Here is a 20,752-nt window from a genome sequence, read left to right on the forward strand (position 1 = left end):
TCTGTTTACTGGTGCTTCACACTCCAGTCCAGTTGGTGGCGGTGATTTGCCATCCGCCATAAAAAGTCATTAGAAGTAGAGATTCGAGGCATCAGCTTGATAGATGGTTTACTACGCTCCCCCCCCCCCCACCCCCGTCTTAGGATTCACGATTCACACAAATGACATATTTTGATTAAAAACGGCGAATTTCGCCGAAAAGCGACTAGTTTGCAGGTATGTAACTGTCAAAAACTAATGAGTAACTAGCATGGATTAGCTGCGGTCGTTAACTAAGGACTGAAACAAACCAACGGAACAAGAAATATAATTTCCTAGCATTCAATATCATAAAACGCATTCTCACTTGTGAAATGTAATCCCTCGCTGTCTGGTTTTTAGATTTCTTTCGTTTGAACAACCAAATGCAGCACAGAAGTCCGGCATCGTCCATGCATTTGAGGTAAAGGAGCACCGTACAAAGATGGCGGCGGTTTTGACGCATTTTTAGGACCCCAATGCGACATCTAGTGTATAGATTTCTGTGATACAGCGAATCATCAGTACACTGAACTGAGAACTGTTTCTATCCGACGCGTCCGACATACTGAGAACCGATGAGCTGTTGTTACTGCGCATGCGTAAATCACTGAACTGATACAGCAACAAATGTAAATGGTTATGATTTAATGTCTTATCAACGTATGAGTGTTTAACTCAGTCGCATTAGTTTTTGAAACAACTGATGGAGCGAAAGAAACATTTCAAAATTATGCTTTTTTTTGTAAGTTTTTGTAAGTTGATGAAGATTACAAGTAGTTTATTAACTTTATATCTTTAAGACACGTAAAACACCCATGTTTGCACATCAATGCCTGTACTGGGTGTTTTAGTTGCAAAACTTAAATGTAAGAAACGTATTCAACTAAAGTTATGATTACAAAGAACTTTTCAAATGTGTTAAATTGATTGTATTAATATCTGCTGGCAGCGGCGGGTTGAAGGAATTTACGTCATACGTCAGGACGTAAAAGAACTGGTGAACTGGATTATTGAACTGGTTCATTAAAACGAACTGTCCGAAAGAACCTGTTCGCGGAAAAGAACCGAACTTCCCATCTCTACTAAGCTGGGAAACCCTACCGCCTTAACTAGGTTGTCCAAAGAAAAAAATTCCGCTGCACAAAAGGACGTCAAGTGCATCTCGGAGAATAGCGCAGACGCGCTTCACACCGCGATCAGGCACGCGCCACACGGCCGAAATGAGAGAAAGACGTGGTCTGTCACTGTCTGGAGGATAACTAGCCAGTTGATAAAACTGGCTAGTTATCCGTGAGAACTGTAAGTGGACTTATGTTTTGGGTTTATTAATGGTACTTGCAAAGCAACATTATCACTATTGTGCCGGACAAAACTTCGGCGCGTAACTTGTCCCGCAACTTTTGTCCTAGACCCATGAATGAGGTGTAAATCGACCAGCTCATTGAGGAGAGGTGTGCTGTGACTTTTCTAAGTGATCCGAGTACCGGTACTTCCGGTACCGGGTCTCAAAGTGGCCTTTTTTCCCCCATAGACTCCCATTATAAATTTGGAGGTTTATAACTCGGCAAGCTTTCGAACTATCTACACCAAACTCGGCCAGCTCCTTTAGGGTGATACTCTGAACAAACTTTTAAATTGGTGTACCGACTGGCCTTCCGGTTGTGCCACAGCCCCGCCCCCAAAATATGCAAAATCAAAAAACTTTTTACAACATGGACATGTGACATATCAAAACACTCAGCAATGAGGGGAACTTCAAGTGTATTTTGATGACGTCACGTGATGTCATGTGAAAATAAAAAATTTGCACAACATGGACATGTGACATATCAAAACACAATGAGGAAAACTTCCTCAAGAGTATTCAGATGACGTCACATGCTCGTCTCGACTAGCCTCCGGGATTTGCCACGTGCAAGCACCATTCACATTTTCTTCAGGAAATGTACGTTCTAGTTTAAGCCTGTTATTGTATTAGTCTATAGTTCTTGCAAATTTAAAGTAAGTTAGCAGGTGATTTTGTTGTTTGAGTTCGTCACCTGCTAGCTAGGTTGCACGTGCCTGTTTTTAATAATTGTTAAACGTAGTACAGAGTCTGTGGTCTATCTCACAAAGACTCTCCGCCCCCCCGGGTCCCGCCCAACCCTACCGCCTTAACTAACAAATTTTCTGCGGGAAACCCTGAGATATATATATATATATATATATATATATATATATATATATATATATATATATATATATATATATATATTTTTTTTTTTTTTAAGTCAGGAAATCTGTGTCACATATGAGGATCACAACTTAAATGAGTTTCCTCAAGTGTAAAGATTTATATAAAATTTGTTCTCAAATTTATAAATTTCTGTAAATCGTCAATAAATGTCATGCTTTAGTTGGGTTTAATAGGATATGTTTTCATTTGTTTATGGCATGGGGCTTCACCATTCCTTAAAAGTTATACATACATATATACATACATATATCCATATATACCTTTTATTAGGGACACCTGAACATACAGGTGAAGTCCCTTGGTTAATGTTCACATCAAAAATCGGAATAAAGTTAAAGTCTTTAACTGTGTCATGAAAATTGGTGCAACATGGGCTGGTTGTGAGCTCTGAGTATTTCAGAAACTGTTGATCTGGGTTTTTCACACCCAACAGTCTTGAAAGTTTACACTGAATGGTGCGAACCGTTCTATATGTGAAAACTCTTTGTTAATAAAAGAGATCAAAGGAAAATGTACCAGATTGATTTTAGCTGCCAGGAAGGATATAGTAATTTATCTAATCACTCTTTACAATCATAGTGAGCAGAAAAACATCTCAGAATGTACAAAACATCAAATATTAAGATGGTACAACAACAGAAAACCTCATCAGGTTTCACTTCTGTCAGAACAAAAAGAACAAATATCTGAGGCAACGGTAGGTAAATTCACCCAAAAGGAGAGTTTAAGAATAGAAAAAAATACCCAGTCTCCAACTGTCCAGTTTGGGTTAGTTTGGGTGTAAACAAAAGAGTCCTATCAGTTTATCCATTTCTGCTAAAGATGGTCAGTAGTTTACTGCCCTGACACATAAGACTCATTTGCATACCTGTGTTTATGCATTGTCTGTGCCAGCAGGTGTTATACCAGCATGTTGCTTTGTTTGTGTTTGTTTGTGTTTACCCTTTAAACTCCAATAGCTTGTGTTACCCCCACCACTTTCTCCAGCTAGTTCACTCAGGCTAACCATCAAACCCATGTTTGTGCTCTTTGCATGAACATGGCAAGAAAAGTTTTAAAAGTTTTTACACCACTTTGTATTGAAACCCCGTCCTCACCTCCAAGCATCCTGCATTGCTCTTACTGTATTGCTCCAGTCTTGGAAACTTCAAAAGAACTTTGGTAAGACTTTCTATCTTATCTCTGTTTAATCTTGTATCGTGGTTGAGCCAGAAATTAATTTCAGGGTAAGAGGAAGGAACGTGTTAAAATCACAGTGTGATCTGCACACATAAACCTGAAGATAAATTTGAAGTGTGTGCAGTTTTTAACTAATTTATATTTATAGTTTCATCTTCTTTCATTAATAAACTCCTTATACTTGCATATTTAAAGTATGAATATTTTTTCTCAGATAATTTTGCAAATGTTTATTTCTTGATCTTTATCTTTATTAATGATTAGATATGGCTTAAATTTGTTATTTATTGATCTCGTAATGAGGAATATACAAAAATAGTTTTTTTAATCAAGATATCTTTACAGACTATGATACACTATATGGCCTAATGCTTGTGGGCAATGGACCATCACATCAAAATATGATGATCTCATTCCAGATTTATTCCCCATTTTGCTTTTATTATAAGATCCACACTTCTGAGAAGGCTTTCCACTAAATGTTGGAGCATGTGGGGATTTTTGATTATTCAGCTGAAAGAATTCATGCACTGGTGTCAGGTGAGGAGGTCTGTGGTCCAAATAAGTTTGGTCATATAGTGTATCATATCTTCTATTGTATTTTTTACATCATTTATTTTTCATTGCATGATTGTGCCATAGATATAGAGTATTATTAGGGTGAATCAAATGAAAACCCTGTTTTTTAAAGGTATGGTGTAAATTAGAATATAGGTTTTTCTACAGGAACGATGAAACTCATTACCAAGTGAAATGGAGATCATGTAGACAAATGATGCACTTTTGTGACAAAATTGGATTGCAAAATGTAAAAAAAAAAAAAAATCATTAGTAGTATTAGTATTATTTTCTGCTTATTATTATTATTAGTAGCAGTTGTAGTTTACCTAGCTTTGATGCTGAAGTAAGCAGTTTTTTTTTCACTGTACAGTGAAATGTCTCAGAATTCTTCTCCCTGTTACTTACACACACATTAACATTAGGTTAAAAAAATTTAAATAAATCTTCCTTTAACAAATAGGTTTCTCATGTAAACCACAGCATGTTTGTTAGATTTGCAGATATAATTAAATCAGGCCTGAAATTGAAGAGCATGGTGTGACGGCCCTGGATGGAGGTGTAGTCCAGCTGAAAAGCAACACCAGCAGGTTTTAAGGAGATGATGGCCCCTCTGGTTAATCATTAATACTCTAGGTCTACTGCCAGTCTTCTGTAAATAAGATAAATGCCCTCAAGGCACTCGCTTCAGTGACGTACCCTTTCAGACACAGCACAGCTTTTAATTAGGACTGGAAGGTGTTACCTGTTTCAGTGTATTAACGGACAGACAGTGGAAAAAGGTGTTTTGTGGCCAAAACCCTTCATGCTGGGAAAGTCGTCCGATTCAGAGACTCAAACAGAATCCGACATGTGCGTCTTTAGGTCTACTTTGGATGAGTTTATTGTTTTGAAGGTGTTGCATGTAAGTGACGTTTGAAGTTGAAAATTTCCTAAAAGTTTCCTTATTCGTCTCAATAACACACCAATGAAAAGAAACAGCGAGAGTCCAGTGACGACTAGTAACACGTTTCCTGAGCTACAACCACCACAGCCAAAGAGGATTTTCAGTGCTGATGATCTCCACCACGCCATCACCAGTGACCACAGAAACCTCAGAAACAATATGTTCTACAAAGACAGGTTTGAAGAAGAAGAGGAGGATTCAGGGATTAAATCAGGTGGGTCACGTTGGTTAGAGTTTGGTATTAATTATTAAGAAAAGGCTTTAGAGGTCAAATCAGTAATTGTTTCATAGTTTATAATCATACAGTAGAATTATTGTCAAAAAATTCCTCTTCTTCTTCTTCTTCTTCTTCTTCTTCTTCTTCTTCTTCTTCTTCTTCTTCTTCTTCTCATCTTATTTTATTATTGTTGTTAAATCCTAGACCTAAAACCAGTTTAGGATTATACCAACAAAATCTTGTCAGAAAAAAATGTATTTCTTCATTTGGCCTGCTTCTTCCTTATAATTCAGTCCTGCTTTATACTCATGTGGAATCAAAAGGCTGTTTGAAAGTCTGACAGCTATTTACTCTGAACAGAATGTGAGAAATTTTCAGAGACAGCAAATTCAGCTGATGTTCATGATGTTCATCCTCAACGTACACTTGATATCTTAAGCTATCAGATGCTTAACTGAAAGTAATCCTCTTCTCACTTATATAATTTTAATGATTTATATATATATATATATATATATATATAAAATTTTAATCTTTGATTCATTTTTATTATTTTGTTCTTTATATTTCAGAATGCCCACTTTTTATCGGTGACTGGTTCATTGTAGATCAATTTTTTTTTTATTTCTTAGAAGTGCTTTTAAAAAAAAATCATGATTGGCTTATTTTCATTATTTTCCTCACCATTTTCCTCATTTTGTATTTATTATTGTAGTTCTTTTTTTCATTGTTATTATTGTTCATCTGATTCTATTTATCGATGTTCTTGTTGTTATTGAGCTTCTTCTTCTTCTTCTTCTTGAAAATAAAGGCAGTAACTTTATAGATTTTTGTCTGAACCTTTCAAATCTTTCACAAAAGCACAGGAAAGTGTTTCTGCCTTTCTGTGAAACGCAATTAAAGCGTACTGCCACACTAAGCCTTCGCTCAATGACATAGGGTTCTACTAAAATAAAATTCATTTACACAGAGAATCATTTATTTAACAGAGGCTGACGAAAGCAACGAGACCATCTCCTCTGAAGACGACTTAGACCATCTCGAATATCCAAAGAATTTCTCTCTGAAGCAAACGATGACAAAGAAGAGCATCAGTGAAATCCTCAAGGACAAGAAGAAACAAACTCAGTTAACACTTCAGTGGTATTGCCAGCTTTAATCTCATCTGTAGTAATTATTAATATTGCTTTTGATTTTTTTAAGATTTTCCTTTTCACGTGTTCTTGTCAATTAGGCTCGAGGAAAATTATATTGTATGTGAAGGAGTCTGCTTACCTAGGTGCATCCTCTATGCCCATTACCTAGACTTCTGTCGCAAAGAGAAATTAGATCCTGCTTGTGCTGCTACTTTTGGCAAGGTAAGCATTAGTAGGTAGAAAAGATATTATGCTTTATTTATATTTAGTGTTTAACTGTTGTGTCATATTTGTTTATTTTCTATCTAACTGTAGACTATACGACAAAAATTCCCTCTCCTGACCACTCGGAGGCTTGGCACCCGAGGCCATTCAAAGTAAATAACACAAATTAATATTGGATTTATGCGTAATAATTTACGTATCGGTGTTTATACCTTAAAGTGGGATTTCAGTGTGTTTTCTTTTTCTTTTTTTTCTTTTTTTAGGTATCATTACTATGGCATTGGGATTAAGGAGAGCAGTGCTTATTATCATTCAGTGTACTCAGGAAAAGGTCTTACAAGGTAAACATAAAGCTCATTTTGGCTGAATGCAAAAGTTTGTACCACCTTGTGTTTTTTTTATATATAGAAAACATTCAGTTTTCCAATTTATCTACAGATCATAGAATTGAACTCATAAAGTTTAACTTGTGTACATATCTTACAATTAGACAAGATCGACTGAACGGTAGACATTTTATCACCCTCTCAAAATTCAGGCCTGTTTCAAAGCAGAACTAAAACGAAAATAAATAAATAAATATTTTTTAATACATACTGTAATTAAATTAAGATATTTTTTAGCTGAGAATGTGAATGTAAAATACACAAATTGACCATTTTTGTCTGTAACAATAAAAGAACTTGTTGATTAAGGCAACAAAGCAAAATTTATTTGCTTTAAAAAAATTCACAAACTTTTGTACTTGACTACAAAGTCAGACATGACGCTTTCTAAATTTTCTTGGTATTTTATATTAATAATGAATACATTTTCTTTGAGAGTGTGTTTTATTCTTGTGTGTTTCCTGACAGGTTCTCTGGCAGCAAGCTGAAAAACGAGGTTGTGATTTTATTTTATTTTTATTGTTAATATTTAAACTTGGACTCATATTTTTTTCATGTGTAGTTTGATACACAGAACAATGTTAAGTTTTTGTGAATAAACCTGAGTAAAAATTTATTGTTTGATGAGGTGATCATGAAAGATGTTCAGTTTATCAATAAATGTCTTTTGTTTGTAATTCGCAGGGAGGTTTCACACGAAAATATTCTCTCAGTTCTAAAACAGGAACGTTGCTCCCAGAATTCCCATGTGCACAACATTTATTGCTTCACGAGTCCATTTCGAAAGAGAAGGTTGGTTTAAGGCATAACACTGAGCACACTCAATAAAATGGTTAAAAAAGTGTAGCTTTATTATAAAATATGGAAAACAATATGAATATAGACCTCTAATATTTTAGGGAAAAACTAGATATCATTCTTAAACATTACAAATTCTTAAATCTCTGAGTGTTTACTTATAAACTTCATATTAACACCAAGAGATTCAAACATCAACATGGACACAAAAAAAAAAAAACATGCAAAAATACTAAAGTAAAAGTCATAATATGAATTAAATAATATTAAATAATGTGAATTTTCTATGTGAAATCTGAAATATATAGTTTTTAAAAAATACACATAACATTCAGATATTTTAGTTCTAATTTTTATAAATATTTACTCTGGACCAATATTTTTTCTGCATTTTCATGTGCATATGAACTTTTTTCCTTGGTGCATTACTAATTTAGGTTGACACCCTGATCATGATGTACAAAACTCACTGCCAGTGTATTCTCGACAACGCCATCAGTGTCAACTTTGAAGAGGTAAGATCTGAGAACTGAAAATGGATTAAATCCATGTTCAACTCTCAGTGTAATGGCCAATCGCTTGTGTCAGTTTTGTTGAGTACTCAATGTTTATGTATTTTTCTGTCTGTTTGTTTAGAAGCTTGGTGTTGGAATTGTGTTTTGTTTAGCTGGAAATGGTCTTTTTGTCTAATAGCTGAGCTTCTTCCCGTGCTTCTGCTATGCTGCATGTGTAGATCAAGTCAAGTCAAGTCAAGAGGCTCTTATTGTCATTTCAACTATATACAGCTTGATGCAGTACATAGTGAAATAAGACAAATGTGAAGTTTCTCCAGGCCCATGGTGCTACATAGAACAAAGACAGAGCTACATAGAACAACACAGAACTAAGGACTTAAGCAAGTTAGTCCTAGCCACATAAAGTGCAACTGTGCAACCTGGTGCAAACAGTGCAGGACAAGACAGACAAGACAGTGCAGGACAAAAGGTTACAAGACAATACACAAAATACAGTAAACAAAAAACAGCGCCGACCGACCAGTGTCAATACTATATGTAAATACTGTAAGTTCAGGCAATATTGCGTGCAGTAATACTAGAATGAACACAGTTTCTTAGCAGCAGGTCCCTGAGATAGTGTATAAGATTGTGCAAAAACAGCAACAACTGAAATATTGTACAGTATGAGCAAAATGACTGAAATGTTAGACAGTGTGTGCAAAGAGCAAAGAAGTAAAAAAGTGTGCAAAACAGCATGTAAACAGTTTGTAAACAGTAAGCATGTAAACAGTTTGATGAATGTAAGCAACATGTAAACATGTAAACAAGTTGCAAACAGTGCAAGACAAAAGACAGTGCAAACAAACAATACAAAACACTACAAGACAATACACAAATGCAGCCCCAACCAGAGTACATACAGCATATTCTATAGTACATGTGCAGTAATATTGAATGAACACTTAACATAATAGGAGCAGTTATATGAGGTATTGAAATGTATTGTGCAAAACAGTAATTGATTTAATGTGTAAGACAGCATGTGTAAAGAGCAAAAACCGCGTGCAAGACAGTATGTAAACAAATATGGGTGGTACTGTAGACATGAATGTAAATTGGAAGAGTGTGTATTTGGTGCAGATCAGTGCAGTCCACACAGTTTGTGTGTGTTGTGCTCGGTACAGTTCTGCTGAGTTGTTGAGGAGTCTGATGGCTTGTGGAAATAGATGGTACACTTATGACATTTTAGCAGACACCCTTACCAAGAGCGACTTACTTAAATTTATCTAATTTTTTAAACAACTGAGCAATTGATGGTTAATGGCCTTGCTCAGGGGACCAGCAGTGGCAGCTTGGTGGACCTGAACTCACAACCTTCCAATTGGTAGACCAACAACTTTACCACTAGGCTACCTCACCCCCAGATGGTTGTTAGATTCCGGCTTTGTATGCTTAAGAAAGTATTTATATTTTTATAATTTATATATAAATAAATTGAAGTATTTTTAATTTGAATCCTGGCTTGCCCCTCATTTACATTTACCCTCTTTAATTTCCAAGAACTTTCCAACATTGTTTCCAATATAATACCAGCAAATGGAAGAGAGGTTGTTGAAGGAACGACTGTTTATAGCTGCTATATCATAAGAGAATTAATTTGGTTTATTGACAATATTAAATAACATGACAATTTTAAAACAACATTGGAACATTAGAAAACTGCTGTGGTCTTAAAAGAGGAATAACACTCTTCTCTTGTGATGTTATGGAAAATGAAATGTTGTGCTGATTATTTTCCAATGACAGAATATGATTTATTCTTTTGGTGTATTTTAGATCCAGAACTTCTTGCTGCATTTTTGGCAAGGCATGCCAGACCATCTCTTACCTCTGCTGGAGAATCCAGTAATTGTGGATATATTTTGTGTGTGCGACTCTATATTATACAAGGTGTGTGTATGTATGTGTGTGAAATGTTTTATAATGGCACAATGTAATGATTTATAATGGCATACGGTGTCACCCAGATGATGACAAGGTTCCCTTTTGAGTCTGGTTCCTCTTATGGTTTCTTCCTAATGATGTCTCTAGGAGTTTTTCCTTGCCACCTTCACCTCTGTCTTTAACATGAGTGATAAAAAAATACATTTACAAATTTATATCCTGAATTTATCTGTTAATATCTGTTATAAGCATTATACAAATATAAGGGAAGCGAAGGGGAAATTTATTCATTTCAAAATAGTACATAGATATTATTACATACCATCTAGACTTCACAGAATGGGTATAACTGAAAATAATTAATGTTGTAAAAAACTTTTTGGTGTAATGTTCTGAGCGTTCTTAAAGGTTGGTTGGGCTCTAATTTACCTTCTTGGATATAAGTCAATGTACCCAACCCTAGAAAAAATTCAAATTGCATGCTGCATGACTGTGACTAACAATAAAAAGTATTGAATTATGAAAAAAGCATTATACAAATAAGAATAAATAAAATTTAATTATGTGTTGGCACGGGATCATGAGCTCATGAGCTCACAACTGCTTGTGCTTTTCAGGTCCTGACCGATGTTCTCATTCCTGCTACAATGCAAGACATGCCAGAAAGGTTAGTTCTTTATGTAGTCGTGTAGAATTTGTAATAGAGTTGAGTGTCAGCCACCAGCCAGCAACACATAACAATTTCTAACTTAGTTTTTTTGTGTCAGAATATTTGCTTGAGGGTTTTTTAAGAACACATGCCACGCTCCTTACCTCATGTTCACAATGTTCTCGAACTATACAAAGTAAAAATCAGTCATTTTGAGACAATGTCTTTAGTCTTTTGGCAGATATCCGAACTTTTGCAACACTCTGGGAGCCCTGGATGGTTTCGTCTTTAGAAAATCTGCCAAAAATCCTGTCAGAAAAGAAACTACCAATAGCTCGGCGCTTCGTCTCCTCCCTAAAACGCCAGACTTCTTTCTTACACCTTGCTCAGGTCAGCGTTTCCCATCTTCCTCAGGTCTTATGTATTCTATTTCAGATTTTTAACAGTACAGATTTTTAACAGATCGCGAGACCAGCTCTTTTTGACCAGAACGTTGTGACGGCCATGGTGAACGATATCGACAAAGTAGATTTAAACGGCATTGGCTCACAGGCTCTCCTCACAAACGCTAACGACCAGGATCTGGATTTCTACTCTGAATGTGAGTCAAAATAACCAATTTGTTTTTCTCTCTTTAGTGTCATTAGCATTAATATTAATATAGCAGTATTAACGATGCATCAAGATTTCCCAGGTTACTGTGTCATTATAAAGCCAAGGCATTTGATTGATTTGTAGATATTGATGTAAAAAGCGATTTTTTTAGGCTGTAGAGTCTAGCTAAATACCAATGGAAATTAAGGAATAAATTAAGAATAAAACACGAATGTTATTGTGATGTTATAGGAAAATAATAAGGATGCTGTGATGAAGCAGAGTAAATGTTATCACACCAATGTTTATTTATATGTATTTGGGGTAGTATTGGCTCAGGCTGTTAAGGCTCTGGGTTGTTGATCAGAGGATCAGCGTTCAAGCCCCAGCACTGCCAATCTGCCACTGTTGGGCCCTTGAACAAGGCCCTTAACCCTCTCTGTATCATGTGTGCTGATGCCAACTTCCAAAGTTGGGAAATGCAAAGAAAATCTTTCACTCTGCTATAATGTAGATGTGACAAAATAAAGGCATCTATTCTGTAGTTATTTAGTCATTGGCTTCCATAAAACTGGAAAATGTTAAAGGTTAAAAGTTAAAGTTTTACCTTTGACTGTTACCAAGCTCTTACACTGAAGACTTCTTCCAAAAAAACAACAAATACATTTGTTTTATATTAAATGGAGCGCCAGTCATCTGTCAAGTCTCCATAACATAGTAAAACATAGTAGAACATGTGCAGCTTTATCAGATTAAGTTAGGGACCATGTCTTCATTCTGATTGGTTGACCAGGAACCAATCAGTGGTGAGGCACAATTTTTTAAAAATATTTATATTATAAAAACACACAGGTTTATTGGTTTAATCACAAATCCATATTATTTAAACAGCCAGAGTTTTTATCTTATCTTAATAACTTTCATTACACCTGTCGAAATTTGTGATATATATATATATATAGAAAATGACTCAAAACTAAATGCATATTTATAACTACACTATTTTAACTCATAGCAAATTTGTTGTGTTGTTTGTATCTTGCAGACGACTCTGTCGCAGTGTTCCAAGAGTTAAAGGACCTCCTGAGAAAAAACGCCACCGTGGAGTCTTTCATCGAGTGGCTGGATTCTGTAGTGGAACAGAAAGTCATTAAGGTTGGTTTGAAAGTCAAGAAGTTAAAGTGTACGCTCATCGGATCTACAGTAACTGCAACCGACTGAATTTAATCTTTATTTCTGTTCTTTGATCAGCCCAGTAAACAGAATGGCCGCTCAGTGAAGAAACGAGCTCAGGACTTTTTGCTGAAATGGAGTTTTTTTGGTGCTCGTGTGATGCACAGCCTCACCTTAAACAACGCCACAAGCTTTGGTAAGTTTCTTCTTGAGCAGTTCAGAATTCTGTCTTAAAGATACACTTCATTCACTACATTCTCTTCATACACTTCTCAGTTCTGGTAAATATAGTTTATTTAAAGCTTTTTTCCCATTTCCCTTCCACAAAGCTCTTCACTCAGTTTGGTTACAAAGCCACAATGTGCTGTAAAATGTAGTGACCCGTCCTGAGCAAACAAATCTTTATCTCTCGGACACGTGTGCACTGATTAGGAAGAGCCTAGCTCTAGTTATGTTAGCTTTTGATGGCCCTGCAGACACACGACACACACACTCACACACAACACACACACACCTAGCCAAACAGTTGCACTTAGAGAGGCCATTACATGACCTCACTGGACACACAACAGACTGAGATTCAGTTTATATAAACCAGACTTTTCTGTAAAATCTAAACATTTCAATTCACATGCTTCAGCTCTGGAATATTTTTATTTTAGCTCACCAAAGCATCAAACTTGGGTCTGTTGTGAACAGAATTTAGATACAAATGTCTTGAATTTGCAGATTTGGGGAAAATTCTAAACATATGATTCATTTTAAGTGACTTAAGCGACAGTATCTGGATGTTGTGTTCAAAATAATTGCAAAGAGATCTTCATAATTGTTTTTTGCAAACTAAAAAAGAAAACAAAAAGTGTGGATATGATATCCTAACAAAAGAACAATCCAAACAAAAAAATCAATAAATTCAGAATAGAAATTTGCCTCTTTTTTCCAAAACAACATAAATTCTCTAATATTCTTATCCTTCTTTCTTCTTACTTTGTCTTTTAAATCCCAAACAGCCTTGATGATGTCTTTATTAAAAATGTATTTCATTATGGTCTTATCTATCCATCCATCCATCCATCCATCTATCCATAGACCTAGACAGAAAGATAGGCAGACAGACATAGGCAGACAGACAGGTTGACAGATGATAGATATATTTCATTAAAATTTATGAAGCAAAAATAATTTATGAAGTACAATTTTTTTGCAAACATGTACTGTATTTAATTTCATTTTTTATTTGTTAAATACGTAGAAATAAACATAAAATCTTCTGGTTTTGCTTTATAGATGTAGGACAGGAATAATTCTTTTCTGTAGAGAGTACACTTATGACATTCGGTATTTCTTGCAGCTCATTATGAGATTTAATGTATGTAGAACTCACTGAGAAAGTCTCTTCTCAGGCTCCTTCCACCTCATCCGTATGCTTTTGGATGAATACATCCTTCTGGCAATTGAAACACAGTTCAATAACGATAAAGAACAAGATTTACAGAATCTCCTGGATAAATATATGAGAAACTCAGGTAAACATCATCTTTATTATTTTTATTTTATTTCTGTCAGTTTGTTTAGTAAGCTGTTCATATCGTTTTGAATGCTGTGTTTTTTAGATGCTAGTAAGGCAACGTTCACTGCATCCCCGAGTTCATGCTTCCTGGCAAATCGTAATAAAGCAGGGATCATGAGCAGCGATTCATCAGTGAAGAACGAGACGCAGCAGGATTACGGACATCTGTCTCTCCAAGGAACTCAGCATGGATTGGGGTCCACAATAGTGGTGTACCAGGGGACAGACACAGACAGCTTCACACTATCTGGTAAAAATCTGCCTCACAGGGAAGACCTAATGTCCAAGGATGAAATTTTGCAACATTATATAAACACACTGATGCTGTGGTGCTAAATATATTCACATATATCAGCTGTACACTTCGTTTCCAAACATACATAACTAGCTACACAGGGAAAGTTATTGATTTCTGTTAAACAGGTGCTTAAGTTGATTTTATGAGCTGCCCATTCAGATTATTTGAAATGACTTGTGTGCAATTACTGTCTCCAAGGTTGCCAGGTTTTTCTGGAGTAGAGTTCTGTAGGCGAGAGTTTTTCACTTGTATCTAATCCAAGCCCATTAAATCAAGTACTTGCCTTTAAGCCAGAAAATAAAAATCAAGAGAAGGAATTGAGTCAAGTACTAAAGTAAATGTCCAAATATCATTTTGACACATAAATAAACTTTAATCCCTCTGAAGTATAAAGCATATCTGAATAATCACAGATACTCCTGAGAAATGAAGATAAAATTAATTTTCAGGATAAAAAAATGTATTTGTACGTACATTAACAAGCTAATTATTATAGGACTTACTAAATTCTTACATTTTAAATTAACCCATTTTTATAAAAGAGATTGTGAAAAGAAAGAAATGTGTGTTCCACTAAAATAGATTTTCCTTATTTGTATTAAAGTGTTATGTATTCAGTAATTATTAGGTCTTACTAACACATGCTATGGAACGTATCAAAGAATCAAACTAACAATTATTAGTAGGATGAATATAAATATTAGTTAGATAAATATGTGTCATATTTGTTCCTCCAGGTCAGCTAGACTACTCCCAGAGCTGCGGTCCACTGATCACCCCTCCCAACTCTCCGGCCATGGCGAACCGAGGCAGCGTGATCAACCAGGGCCCGATGGCAGTGAGATCTCCAATCAGCTGCCCTGCCCAGTCTAACGCACCCTGCCAGACCTTCTCTGATGGCATGTACCAAAGCCTACCTGCCTCCACCTACTACTCCAGCTCCTCCACCTACCAGCCTACGAGCCTGACCCAGATCCACACACCCCCCTCGGGTTACCAGAGTCGCAGCGAGTGCTCACGCTATCCCTCCTTCAGTAGTCAACAACTGGTTAAAGACTGCTTCGGTAGCAGCTGCAGTGGTGTAGCTCCAGTTTACAGCTCCAGAGCCTCCTCAGGAAGCTATCCGTCCTCCTCTGAGCCCACCATCGAAATGCAGGGAGTGCAGCTGATGGATTACGGATTTACAGGAGGATGCTCAGGACCTGCGTACACCAGTGCAGCAAACATAGGTGAGGATGGCAATGCTTGTGCACCTTCTGTTGATCATCATGTCAATTCATTCAAGGAATTTTACCAACAACCCTTATTCAGAGAGATATACATTTTTATCTCATTATCATATTATATCTTAACTTAGTAACAGTAATTGACTGTTCATGGGCCAAGCTTAATGGGCCTGGGGTTCGGGCTCCAATCTGTACTCTATTGCCTTAATCACTGACCCACCAAAACCACAGGTTCAGCAACGGTTAATAAAAATGGTAGAAATCTTGGAATGTTTTATACCTAAAAGATGTTTACATATAAATATACAGTATAAGGCCAGATTCAGAGTCGATGACTTCAGTCCAAAGGTTTGTGTCAGTATTTATATATGGAAATTTACACATATCCCAAGTTTTATCCAAACTTTATCTTTTGTGTAGAAATATCCAAGAATAAGGTTCTTATAAATTGTTCTTAACACAAAAATGTCTTTTAAACCTGAAAAAACAACAGGGATAGAACATACGGACTAAAGAAGGAAGTATTTGTTGTTAAATCTAATATAGTGTTACATAAAAGTAGGTGATGGTTTAGAAATAGTGTAAATACACTTACAATGCTTGCAAATACTCCGTTTCATTAAAAATTCAGTTTCATTTAATATTTTAGCGTCCATAGTTATTATTTAGCAGCTTTTCAAATAGCACTTGATCCAGTACATCCTGTTTGTGTGTTATGTTTTTTCATTGTGCTCTGCCTTTCCTTCATCAGAATGAAGCCATGAGAGCTTAATCGAGGTCATGTAATTTTAATGTGTTATTTTATATGTATTTTGATCACATTTTAAATTGTTAAATTGTTCTCGATTTGTCAAATGAATACAACGAAGGCAGAGTTTTTATAATTCAATGCACTCTACTGTATTGAATGGCAACAGTTTGAAAGATAACCTGATCATAAATTATGAACCGGTCCATCAAGATTTTGAATTTTTGCGATCCGTGAACGAAAAATCAAGCAAACGCTGCAATATTCAGAGGATTTTGCAATTGTAAAAAAATGACAGCAGATTTTTTGCAGTTTTGGGTCGTGACGTGTCGTCTGACGTCATCACGATACACGTTCAGCCAAATCCCTCATTCATTCACGTGTGTCAAACATGATAGAATGTCATGACGGGTAAGAGTTTGAAAGGAAAATCACTTGCTTTCAAATTTCACTAATTTGAGGAGCCTCCTCTAAAAACAATAGAACAAAAAACTCCTGGAGGAACTGATTCTTTAATAAATAGTCATATTTATGTATTTGATATTGGACTCATTGAATTTCATAGTTTTTTTTAGTGTATCTCCAGCCTGAAATCTACAGATCATGTTTTTATATCAAACTGTGTGTTCCTAAAACCCCACTCCGTGTGTGCGTGTGTGCGTGTGTGTGTGTGTGCTGCATCACTTCTAAGTGGCACTCTGTTCCTGATACGGTCATTAGATAAAAAAATCTACTTCTGTATTTAAATGCCTTCCTTCCTCACTTCCAGGTTACTATGGGAACAGCGGCTATGTGGACACACAGAGGATGGGCTCTCTAATCGATCAGCATGTATCAGTGATCAGCAGTGTGACATCCTCTCGCTCCGTTCCCGCATACTCTGAGGTCCACGACCCTCTCAACATCCTGAACGACACGAGCAGGAAGCCAACGACGCCTTACTACCCTGCACAACCTCCTCTAATTACATGCTCAGCAGGTGAGCAGACACAACCATCCTATTTTATATTGAATAATATTGAATTCAGCAGATTCAATGCTGTTTCTGACAGAACATCTGTATTCAACATATATAAGTTATAGACGTTATATGTACTGTATATGTTTATTTCTATATGGTTTGGATGAGCGCATTTGAGTATATTTTCAATATGAGTATATTTTGAAAAGTCTTAATTGTTATTGATGTCTTTTACCTTTTAGATTAATTGCTGATAGTTTATCCTGACCTGAAGGAATTCTTTGAAACACTAGATTTTAAAATGTTGTAACATTAATTTGTTCTTGAGTTTCTGAAATCAAGAAAATGTATTTTTATATATTAATTGTATTTTTTATATTTTAATTTTCTACAACAGTATAATAATAATAACAACAATAATATTATATTATATTATATGTATTTTATTTAAAATAAAAAAATTCATATAATATAATAATACGTATATTATATTATATTATATTATATTATATTATATTATATTAATTTATTTTTTATTTTATTTCTATTTTATCCTAAAATTACCTTGATAATTTTCAGGGAACAAAGATGCAGACAGGATATAGGCATATTTGAGTTGTAATCATCATCATCATCACCAAAAAATGTTTAACCTTTTTAAATTTTTAAGCTTGTAAACACAAATGAGCTCAAAAACTTTTAGACCAACCACATCCAATATGCAAATTTATTATTTTATTTTTTTTATTGTTGTTTATCATCATCATCCTCATCAATTTTAAAACTAACAAATCTTCTTCAAAGCAGGATTTTGTTGACAATCAGGCTGGAGTACAAAATAGTTTATATAAATTTCATAACAATCACTTTGTGATTCACAAAATAGACTCAAAAGCATTCAGTATGCAAGTTTCTATCGGATGTTAATGTGATATATTGAATCTTTGAGCCACAGAGCATGCACTCTGAACTAGCAAGAAATCTAGCTGGAAATGTAGCTGGTTTAGATAATATGAATCAATAGTATGGTTGTTGTGAATTGTTTTGAGGTTTAAGACTAAAATTAAGTAAAATCGTGAGAAAGGAATGATATTTTAAATTTCGAGTCAGGTACTGTACTAATGTATGACAGATGAGAGATAACAGGAGCAGGAGAATAAAAATGTGTGTTTCAATAATCCTAGATATTTCTTTTGTTTAATTTTACACCAGAGAAGGTGCAGAGATTTAGATCTATTCAGTCCATTATCACTTATTCTTCACCACTGATGTATCTGTTGCAGGTTCATCGATAGCCGCTCCGATCCCTTGTTCTGTTTCTCCGTGCATGTATGACTCTACTGCTCAATATCAGCATTCTCAAGATGCCTTGCTACCTCACCACAGTGGTGCTGAGGTGCGGGACATGGTGTCCTCCCTGCCTCCTATCAACACCGTGTTCATGGGGTCAACCGGAGGACCACCGTGACTTGTTAACATCAACTGCTTGACTTCACTGATGCGTCTAGTAACCTAATAAAAATTAATCCCATATGCCACAAACTCTTCAGTTATACCAGAATGACTAGAGGAGTGTCGAAAGGTCTGTATTTAAAAAAACAGTGTTTTGGAAAAGAAAGGAAAAAGTTGTACATATAAAATTATTTAAATGTAAATTTTACACAAATGTAAATGTAACACAAGCCGCTATCTATATTTATTTAGTGCTTTAAAAACAAATAGTAAATGTAGCCTGTCTTTAGATTTAAACCTAAAGTGGGCGTGGCTTAAACCAGTAGGCTGTATGGATTTTATGCCTGTGGAACACTGGGAACTTTAAAACAACTTAGCATCGTCAGTATAGTTTGTGATGTTTGTGTAGAAAACTGAGAATTAAAAAAAAAACAGGAAGAGAGCAAGATAGCATTCTCGAAAAAAATATGTTTGGCTACAATTTTATTCGTTGAATTTTACATTTGTAAACAAATTAGTAGAATAATTTAAAGCATCATCACCCTGACCAGGCAGGTCCTATGGATGAATGAATAAACAGTGTAAATGAATCAGGCAGCACTGCAGACTTTCAGGGGTTTTTTTTTGTCTTGTGGGCTTCATATGACTGCGAGAAAGTAAAAAAATCTCCTTCGCAGTCGACATTTTTTGTTGAATCCGGTGGAATCCAAGGCAAGATTTCTCTAATAAAAAACAAACAAAAAAGGAATAATCTGTTTTTGCATTCATATCAATTTAGACCATGTTATCTGTGCAATCTAGACACAGTGTTAGATTCAGTTGCATCCTTAAGTAATGAATATTGTATAAATATCGTACAGTACATTGTGATTTCTCAACTTTTCTCAAAGTTGACTTCAGTTGACTTCATTTTCAATCAGTCTAAAGAAACGGATGATTTTTTTTTTGCTCGAGTCTGATCTAAAATGAATCAGGACTCTGTTGGCTTCCAGTGTGAGACGTGTGTTTTTCCCTCTCTTGATAATATTACACAGAATTTTGGTAAATGTTCGAAATGTTGCTAAAAAGATGCAATAAAGAAAAAGGGGTTCAAAAGTATTATAACTTGCTGATGACAGTTGACGCTTTCACACTGGCTTCCTGACTATATTTGATCTTAAATAAGATCCACATACGTGAATAGTTTTATCCGTTATGTATTGAAGAACAAATGAAAAAAAACAAAACAGAAATACTGCTGAAAAATTGCAGCGTTTTAGTGCAGTATTTCTCTTATGGTAGAAAAGTACGCTTTTTTTTATATATCAATCAATTTGGGGTTTTAACAACATATAAAATTAATTGTCATCACTAATAAATTTTACTTTTACACTCAAATCGTTTTCAAATGAGAACAAGAGGTTTTTGTTTCCCTAAAGAAACTTTCAGTAAATGGATCTTGAAAGAACCCCTTTTGTCTTAGTGCCTTTAAGAAAATTGTATAAAGAAGCCTTTTTTCACTACAAGGAACCTTTTTGTGTAGTGACAATGTTTCACATGTTAAAGGTTCTTCAGAAAAACCATAAACCCTGAGAAAGAACCATTTAAAACCTTTCATTTTAAGAGTGTAACAATAGCAATGGCGCAGGATTTCTGCTCTGTCTTTGATGTCATCTTTATCTTTTTACTTTGCACCCGTGAAAAGAGAGGTTTAAAAGATAAAATCCGGACAAACCTTCTGAGATTTCCAGGCAGGAAACACCACTGAAGAAGCTGTGGATCAAAGTCAGTTATCTGCGCGGTGACAGATTAGCTGATTTCTCCTTTATACAATGGCTGAGAGATAAAGCTGTGATATAGATGTTGACCAAAACCAAAGCCAATAGAGATGTTTGAGGTCACAAGCTGTTTATACATCGTGACCTTGACGAAAGGGAGGAAAAAACAGCGTTTTATCCT

General features: G+C 35.4%; 1 protein-coding gene across 1 annotated transcript; it reads left to right on the forward strand.

The window, feature by feature from the left end:
* Nucleotides 1-4,458: 4,458 nt before the first annotated feature.
* rfx6 (regulatory factor X, 6) lies at nt 4,459-19,508 on the forward strand. Its single transcript, XM_060864959.1, has 19 exons — nt 4,459-5,154; nt 6,147-6,300; nt 6,392-6,515; nt 6,609-6,670; nt 6,782-6,859; nt 7,373-7,400; nt 7,589-7,696; nt 8,140-8,217; nt 10,036-10,149; nt 10,761-10,810; nt 11,023-11,182; nt 11,255-11,393; nt 12,432-12,541; nt 12,638-12,755; nt 13,963-14,085; nt 14,173-14,379; nt 15,165-15,656; nt 17,171-17,380; nt 18,646-19,508. Exons 1-19 carry the CDS (start codon nt 4,962-4,964, stop codon nt 18,828-18,830), a joined length of 2,733 nt encoding a protein of 910 aa, XP_060720942.1. The 5' UTR covers nt 4,459-4,961; the 3' UTR covers nt 18,831-19,508.
* The last annotated feature ends 1,244 nt before the right edge of the window (nt 19,509-20,752 follow it).

This window comes from Tachysurus vachellii, chromosome 3 (genome assembly GCF_030014155.1).
Source record: "Tachysurus vachellii isolate PV-2020 chromosome 3, HZAU_Pvac_v1, whole genome shotgun sequence".
Lineage (NCBI taxonomy): Eukaryota > Metazoa > Chordata > Actinopteri > Siluriformes > Bagridae > Tachysurus > Tachysurus vachellii.

Bases quoted from the DNA above. Each gene is read 5' to 3' on its own strand.
- rfx6 (XM_060864959.1), top strand. From the start codon at position 4,962: ATGAAAAGAAACAGCGAGAGTCCAGTGACGACTAGTAACACGTTTCCT. The intron at 5,155-6,146 runs GTGGGTCACGTT...TTTATTTAACAG, and splicing joins GGATTCAGGGATTAAATCAG to AGGCTGACGAAAGCAACGAG. The intron at 6,860-7,372 runs GTAAACATAAAG...GTTTCCTGACAG, and splicing joins TCAGGAAAAGGTCTTACAAG to GTTCTCTGGCAGCAAGCTGA.